This window comes from Malurus melanocephalus, unplaced genomic scaffold (assembly GCF_030028575.1).
Source record: "Malurus melanocephalus ecotype Western Australia unplaced genomic scaffold, MMel_1.1 scaffold_389, whole genome shotgun sequence".
NCBI lineage: Eukaryota > Metazoa > Chordata > Aves > Passeriformes > Maluridae > Malurus > Malurus melanocephalus.
The window spans coordinates 132,767-141,612 of NW_026623621.1; the positions used below are offsets into that span (position 1 = coordinate 132,767).

Below are 8,846 nucleotides of genomic sequence, written 5' to 3' on the forward strand. Positions count from 1 at the left end.
CCCCCAGGGATGCTGTCCCATGGCAGATGGACACACGGACAGGCTCAGAGCACGCTGCTGCTCTGCTGTGGTCCAGCTCCTCCCCGGAGCCCGCGGAGCTGGCGGCCGTGGGGAAGCAGACTGGCTGGCTGCCCGCTCTCGCCGGCAAGTCCTAGCAGGGAAATGAAGCTATTTTTAAAGAGGAACCTCTGCTAAGTCAAACTGCAGGGAAAGGGAGGTCGAATCTCATTATGAGACCCCCCTTCCTCTCCACACAGGATGGGAAGCCACGAGGAAGAAATGCCATGCAGATCATCAAGGTTTTACTGTGCTGGCTCTGTATGGTTCTGATAATCAATATCAGATGATCAATAACAGCAAGACCCTGCAGCCAGGATCATCTGTACAAACCAGGGGGTGGGAGCTGTGGCTTTATCTCAGGGCTTTGTCTAAATAAATCACGAGTCATGATACAGTGTTATCAAAAAAATATGCTCCAAGCAAATGGCTTCAGTGCTGTACAAATCAAGCCTGCCACTACCATTTCTCTTTTATAATACAAACCCTGAACTTGTTCACTCCTGCAAGTAAAAATGCCTGCAGAATACCCTCCTTTTAATTTGTTCAGTGGGAATAAGTGTTACCTACAGCAGGAGCTCTGCTTTTAGCAAAGTAGCAATGAGGGGGTATCAAGGCATGGCACRACACCACAATAACCATTTTATAAAATGCAATAATTACATGCATAATATCAGCCCTTTAAGTGCAGCAGGCTGCAACAAACAGAGAAGCTTTTAATTCTATATATGCTTCTATATTATTTAATTATCTGGGAAAAGATACAAGTAAAGCGTATTTTTAATTTTTAATTCCTTGCGTCTGTGCTCATCCACACACAGTCACAAAAACAAGAAACTAAATTCCAGCCGAAAACTTTTATTGAGCTCCAACTGCTCGCCTGTTATTCATAACCCAGTTTCCTCTCTCACAAAGAGACCTTTCGCATGGTTTCGATTTTTTTTTTTTTAAATGTGTGTGTGTGTGTGTGTTTCTTTTTTTTTTTTTTTCCTTCTGCCTCGCTAACAGCTGCTCGCAGTGTTGTATCCTGAGTGATGATGAGGTTCTGAAAGTGTTTTTTTGGAACAGATGGCCAGGAGAGAGCTGGGGAATGTGCCAGCAGCGAGCTGGGGAATGCGCCAAGTCCTGCAGTGACTGAGTACTCCGGGTTCCAGCTCGCGTGCCTTTCCCCTGCCCTCTGCCCCAAGTGGCGCCAGCAGGACTTCCCAGCTCGCGCTCCGAACATCTGGAGTCTGCGACTGCCAGAAGAGCCGGCAAGGGGGGAGGATGGAGCAGAGAGAGAGAAAAAAAAATGCCTCACCCATCCATCCCCGCTCCGGCTGAGCTGCCGTGGCTGTGGCGATGCTGCTGCATAGCACGGGGGCTGAGCAAAGGCAAGGAGGGCAGGGGAAGGGAAAGAAAGGGAACCTTGCTGTGGGTGTTTGGGGTTTGGGGTGCTGTGCAGGGTGTTTGCGTGCGGTTGGATCCTGCTCTGTGTAGAGCAATGGGCYGTGGCTGTGCTGGTTTGCTGTGGGGTTTGCTGCCCTGTAGGGCTGGGGGTTCTGGGGGGCTGTGATGTACAGCTCTGCGCCCCCACAAATGCCAATCTCTGGGGAGAGCCCCCAGCCATCCACACTACAGCCCTATCTTAGCCCTGAGCCCAACACTGCCTTACTGCAGGGCACGAGAATTCATTCCCTGTGCGGGGAAAGGCTGGAAAAAGACTGTGGGACCAGCAAGCTGGGCCCCAAACACTACAGAATCCATGTGAGACTTTCAGACAACCTCTAGCCTCTGACAATCATGTGCCACGATGAAACAGCATTCACTGGGGGCAAGGAAACTTGGACTCCCTTTCATTTTGCTGTTGCATCCTCTGTGCACTGGAGAAAGCTCCTGACTGGAGCTGAAGGCAGTTCCCCCACTTTTTCCAGGATATCAGTGTGACCCCAGCAGATTTAGGGCTCTGCTGAGGGTATCACAACCCAGATCTCCAATGTGGTGCAACTCCTGGGTGCATGGTTAAGGGCAGGGCTTAGTCCAGATCATTTGTATAACCAAGCAAGAGGCGGCTTCAAAGAATGAAAACTATCATCAGAATTCACCACCCCCCTCCCCCCACAGTCAGCTTTTTTTTTCTTCTTTTTTAAGAAAAGGCATCTGAAGCCTCCTTTGTTGCTTATAAATGAGATCTCCCATCACCAAACACCCTCGGTCAATTCTCAACTGCAAGAACTAAAATCACCTTATAACTGCAGYTAGGACAGAGAAGGGGATTTTTGTTTCCTAGCTAACTTTGAAAGGCTAAAGCCAACTTTTCTAATTAACAAAATGGGACTAGAAAGGGGGGGGGGTAAAAAACCACTCAGTAAATTTCCTATTGCAACAGCAAAATCTGAACAACAACCTAACATCAGGGACGCAGAATAATTCGCCCCCAAAAACAAAGCAAAAGGCAATGCACAATCCAGCAAATGCAACATCTGGAGTCCCTGCCTGCCAAAACAAACTCCAACCAGCTACTTTTTTGTGTGAAAAGCTCACGGTGCCACAGCATATCACAACCAGAGAGCTGTGAGAGAGGCAGACACAATAAAATGGAGATGACAGGAGATAAGGGGTGTTGTGGATCTAACGTGGAGCTCAGGGAGCGGAGGTCTGCGCTCAGGATTGCTGTGATTTTTTTAAGAGAGAATATAAAAGGAAACTAAAAAAAAAAATGTAACAAAACAACAACCACCCCAAAGACGATAATTCAGAGGAACTGCTCAGTGAGCAGTGGTTTCAGAGACCTGATTAAAAACACACAGAGCTCACAAAAACGTGCCGATTTCAACATTAATGAGGGCGCGGCGATTTTGGGCCAAGCCATTGTATCCTCATCCAGCCGCCCATGTGAGACCCCCCAGGAGAGACATCCCTTCACACCACCTGACATCCAGAGCTTGGATCATCCTGCACAGCCATCCCGGATCTGTAATTTCCCTCTGACAGCAGCCTTTTCCTCCCTCGTGCTCCTGATTTGCTTGGCTCAAGCAGAAAGTGAGACAGCAAGAAGAGTTCTCCCAACCCAGGCTTTGCATCCCTGCTCCCACATACTGGGAATTACCAAAATTACTTAGTGGTACCTGCTGGTTTTGGCTTCATCAGCAGCTGAAGGTGCTCTTGCCATCACCTGAGCGAACACTGCTGGAAATGAAATTATACTTGTCATCCACAAGGGAATCTGAGTGCTCTGGGGCTGCCCTAAACTCGCAGCAGAAATGCTTGTGCCTTAATTTCCAGCATGATAAACAAGGCAGAGTGGGGATTAAGACTCCACCTCAGGTAGAAAGCCTGGCTTTCTCTTCAGAGAGGGCTTTTGGAGAAAGGTTAGGGTGGGTGTCCTTCAAGAACAGGGAGGAAAGGCAGATCTTCTCCTGTTTCTGCAGGATGGGGGTGCCTGTTGGGAGGCAGGAGTTGCCCTGTGAGAATTTCACTGCTCATGCACTCCTGATGGGCTCGGGGCTTTTCTCCATGTATCTGCTCTGGAGAGAACTTTAGAGAGCAAACACCCTAAATGGAAGGCTTTTAATTCTTCATTTATTTTCTCWATTAAGGATGGGCCCAACCCTAACCCTCAGATGTGAACACCCTGGGATTTGGAGCCATTTAAAACCTGGCTCTTTGCTTTCTGTCTTTAAGCCCTGCATTGGTTTACATACACCAARACAATGGGTCTCAGCTCACTGAGCACCCAAAGCCTGAACAACAGCCCAGAAATGTGCTGAAGCCCCACGAAAAATGCTCATTCTTCTCTTTCACTTCATTTTGACTTTAGTAGGGGACTCAAGACCTAGCTAGAAACCTGCTGAAGCCTCCCAAAGGATGCGCATCCCCTTCTTCTCCCCCTTCTAGTCCTGGGGAGGACACCCAAGACCCAACCAGCAACCTGCTGAAGACTCACAAACGATGCTTTTTTTCTCCCACATCTTAACTTGGAGAGGACACCCAGCAACYAGTTCTGACCCTAGGGTTGGCAGCACCACTTCAGTGTCCCTGGAAACTACAGACCCCACAGCCCACCCCAATTTTGGGCTGTGCCTCCCAGTCCCAGGCGGTGCYGTCAGCTGTGGGCGAGCGGTGCCACGTCCCTGCCTGGCACTGCYGCTCCGGTGGCATAAATACAGCTCGTGACAGCCAGAGGAAGCAACAGGGAGTGTGCTATTGTGTTTATTTATAAACTGAATTGCTGCAGGATGATTTGTTGGGCTGAAGAGGAGGAAAAGTGAGGAAACCTGCCCGAATCGGAGGCTGATCTTAACAACACCGGGGAAGGAGCCTGCTCCCCAGCTTAGCTGCCCATTCATCCATTAAAATCCTGCTGATTTATTATCCCGCCTGACAAGCAAGCTCAGAGAGCAGGGGGAAGTTCAATTCAAGTTTACAAAACTCTTTTTGTCATAAAAGCCCGAACAAAGACATCAATCACTCCTTTAATTCACCCATGTCACTCTCTGAGAGGAAAACTGGCAGAACGCTCTGCTTCCTCCTCCCGCCGCTTGACGATGATTTCACCTAATTGGTTCAGTGTTAAGTAACCTAAAGGAATGCAAGGCATAATTAGATTTAACGTTGTTTCCTCAAGATACCCACATGTCCTTCAGGTCATACATCTTACTAATGTGTTTATACATACAATGTCTCCATTAGCTACCTTTTTTTTTTGTTGTCGGGTGATTTTTCTCAGAGATAAGTGTTAGATTAAACAAAACAGAAAACACAGGCGGGCGACAGTGTTTTACAGGCTCCAAAAGGCGACTCAAGGTTGGTTTGGTTTAACAAGTAACAGTCCCAAGATGACTCTCAATAGGATCACGCTCGTGTTGAAACACACGATGGGCGACTAACAAGGGGAAGAGCCTGGCGGAGGATGGGGAGGAGAGAAAAGCTTTTGATTAGGGAGGAATGTGGTTATTACAGGATCAGATGGATGGAGGAGAAAAAGAGAGAAAGAAAAACTCAAAGGATAAAAAAATCAGGAAAATTTCACAAGGTTCAGAAAGGAAGAAAACTACTTTGGAAACTATTTTTTTYYCCTTTTTTCCCCTCCCTTTTGTAACTTTTACCATTATTTAGGGGGTGAGGTGGGGGAGAGGCTGTAACATACCTTCCTTTTTTTAGATCTTCCTTCTGCTTGTAAGGTCCTAGTGCACTGCTCCACGCATTCAGAGAAGCTCATGTTACTGTGGTCAGCGCTGTAATCCAGGTCTGCTAGTCTGGCCAGGGAAAGGATATAGTTACAAGCTATTCTCAAGATGGCCAGTTTGGACAACTTTTGACCATAAGAATAGCAGGGAACCTAGAAAGGGTAACAGGGAAAAAGAAATAATTAAAAATTAGGCCAGATAAACAAAATACCTTGCTTGAAGCATGACAAAAAAAAACAACTGTGAGTTATTTTCTTAGCAGTTTTAACATAAATAGAAACTCTAGTGATAAAATGCCATATGGTCCCAACAGGTTTTTAAGAAGAACTCCCCCGCTGATCTCCATGGGGATGAAAGCAGCACGAAGCCTCTTGATTTCAGCGGGGCAGTTCTGCTTAAAATGTGATGGCAGGATACAGCCTGGGACATCTGCCTGCTGCTCAGTTCACCTCCTGGAGGCCCTGTTTCTCAGAAACCTGCAGCCCCATGCCTCCCAGTAACTCGTCTGGAGTCACTTACTCCCCACAAGTAGCTCCCACGTCATCACAGGCCTTGCAGAATATGGCAATAAGGAGGATGGGTGACTATATCACAACTTGGTGGTTTTCAAACAATATAAATTGTGACTTTTAGCTCATGCAAAAACACGATGTTGAGGAGCAAGACCCGCAGGCAGATATTCCTACTTGCTTACACACCTCGCCCCCAAAAGAGACCAAACCAGAGCCTGTTTCAGGGAGCTGGAAGTGTCTTATGCAATTTATTACTTCTGTAAAGATTTCTACTGTAATGTGAAACTTTACAACAATTCAAGCTAAACAGAGTGTGTCTCAATAACTGAGCAGTGTATGGCTCCTGCTGCACAGGGATGGGTTGCTTTTCAATCGTGATTTAGCAAATCACGACATCCACACTCGATTTTAGGCAAAAAACTTTAATATGCCCAGCTTAAAGAGAGGTCCAAGTTTGGGACCCCATTTCCTAGTTTGCAAAATTGCTGAACGTCACTCAGCTTTTAATGCACAAGAGTCTGCTGCTTACAGGGAACTGAAGCTGTTTGTTTGTCTGAAATCCCTCTGAGCCCCTCAGGTTGTCTGACCACCTGTCAGTCTAAGTTTTATAGTACATCAATCACTGGAATGKCTCAGTGTTCCTCTGCCACCTGCCTCTGTACCAATCTCCATCCTCCACACCCCTCTAGGGTGTCACACTCAGCTTAGGGCTGGAGATGTTTTAGTGCCTCTTGCCATGCTCAYGCCTCAGCTTCTCTCTCCTCCTCAGCGACACAAAGACGGGATCACCCCTGGAATGCTGTCCCTGACTTTACAGAAGGTTAAGATGGGTTTAGCCCCTCCACAAACCCCACAGCAGCCACGCACAGATGCCAAGGGAGGAGCAGAACAGAGCATATACAGGATTTCTGCAGTGTTCTGCCAAGGCTCCAACTACCATCACTTCCATGACTTCAGCTAGATGTGCCATCCCTGTATTTAGAAACCCATGATAGATCTTTTCCTTCCATGAATTTGGTCTGGTAAGGTGAACCCCTGTTGATTTTGAGCACCCACAACATCCTTTCTTCCTTTCTGAACCTTTGCAAAGTGTTCTCCCCAATCTATACAATATTTTTCTCTTTCTGCCTGTTTTGAACTTGGCTCCTACTGTCTTCCCTCGAGGTACCCCAGCTCCTGTATCAGAAGAGAGGACATCAGATTTTTATTCACCTCCTCTGTGACATATGTTTTTAGTTCACTACGATCTCTTCAGCCTCTTTTCCAAAAGAAAAAGATTAATCCTCCCCAGCAGACAGTTCTGTGGAAGCCATTCTGTATCTYTGATGACCCTTGCTGCTCTTTCCTGAATCTTTCCCAGTCCCTTTGGAGCCGAGATGATCAGAACAACCCACGTTTGTGGGTGCATATATCTAACAGATGCTTATGTTCTCTGTTTTGTTYAATATTTCTTTCTTCCTAACTCATGATTTGATGTGTGACTGCTGCCAAACACTGACCTGAGGCTTCCCTTGAATCATCTACAGAAACTCTGARGTCCCCATTCTCTGAGATAATGGTCAACTCAGGGTCTATCACTTCATATGTGCACTCCAGTATGGTTTTTTTCCACATGCATCACTTTATCTGTGTGGTATTTATTCCACCTGCCATATCATTACCTAATCCCTCAGTTACAAGGTCCAACACAGCGCACAAAGTCACAGCTTCAGGTGGTGGGACCTGAAATTCTCTGTTCAAAGCAGAGCTAAGCTCAGAGTCTGACCCTGGTTTGCCCTCCTGTGATGTCCCTCCCTGCAGGAATTGGCCCTTTTTCCCTCCCCACCATTCCCTGCACACTGATCACCAATTCATGCTCCCATTCAAGCTGCTCAGTTTTTTCTTTCCTAGGGAAGACCTCTACCACAGTGCTTGTGAAAATCCAAACTAATGGCCCGGATCACTCTTATCCATGAGCACAAGGATTTCAGAGCTGCTGACCCTATGGGCCATGCCTTGTACACAGAATTCTTTAGGCTGGAAAACACCCWGAGGACACGAACTCCAACCATTGCCCCAAGGCCACCACTAAACCATGTCCCCAAGCACCCCATCTGCACATTTTCTGAACATTTCCAGGGGTAGTGACTCCACCACTTCCCTGGGCAGCCTGTTCCAATGTTGGACCACCCTTTCAGCAAAGACATTTTTCTAATATCCAATCTAAACCTCACCTGGCACAACTTGAGGCCATTTCCTTTTGTCCTATCACTTTTTACTCGGGAGAAGAGATCAACCTCTACCTAGCTACACCGTCCCATCAGGAGCTGTAGAGAATGAGAAGTTTCCCCCTGAGCCCCCTTTTCTCAGGCTSAGCCCCCCAGCTCCCTCAGCTTCTCATCAGATTTGTGCTCCAGACCCCTCCCCACATCTGTTGCCCTTCTCTGGACATCCTCCAACACCTCAATGTTATTTTTGTAGAGAGGGACCCAAAACTGAATACAGGAATGGGGGTATGATAGAGCTAAGGTGCCATCAGTACCCAGCCTGCCCAGAAACCAGCCAACAAGCTTAAAATGGCCTTATTTTTATACACAGCATCTACTACTGATACCCCAGAAAATACAAGGAATCACAGAATAATTTGGGTTGGGAGGATCCTTTAAAGGTCACCTGGTCCAAACTCTCCCTGACAGTGAGCAGGGACATTTCAGATGATCTAAGAGCCCCTTTTTGTCTGACAAAACCTCTCTCTAAATCCCTGCCTTCACTTTTTTTTGCCATCATTATGCACCCAGCAATGTCCTTGCCTTCGGTACCTGGTCCCCAGATGCAATGAGCTGAGTTATTCTGAAAGCAAGAGCTTCAGGCAGCAGAAACACCCAACTCTCTTTCGCCTCCGATGCAACAAAAAACAGCRGAGACCCCAGATCAAACGGCATCAGGAAAGAACAAAGCAAGATGGAAACTAAAATGGAAGGATTCGGTGAAATGTGGGAGTAATTTCAGAATTAGAGCAAGAAGGAAGTTAAACCGAGTGGAAGGAAAATAGACCATGAAATCCTTGAGGCTGATGCACAGACGCTGTCCAGTTACAACACAAGAAGACAGGCTAATGTCTCTTTTCCTC

General features: G+C 47.0%; 1 protein-coding gene across 1 annotated transcript in view; it reads right to left on the reverse strand.

Moving 5' to 3' along the window:
* The window catches only part of ATOH8 (atonal bHLH transcription factor 8), a gene marked incomplete at its 5' end in the record, with an annotated part of 22,885 nt that overhangs the window by 3,468 nt on the left and 10,571 nt on the right, over positions 1 to 8,846 (reverse strand). Inside the window, one exon of the mRNA XM_057379124.1 lies at positions 5,186 to 5,377. Within this exon, the coding sequence (XP_057235107.1) occupies positions 5,186 to 5,377 (192 nt within the window). The remainder of the gene's footprint in view (positions 1 to 5,185; positions 5,378 to 8,846) is intronic.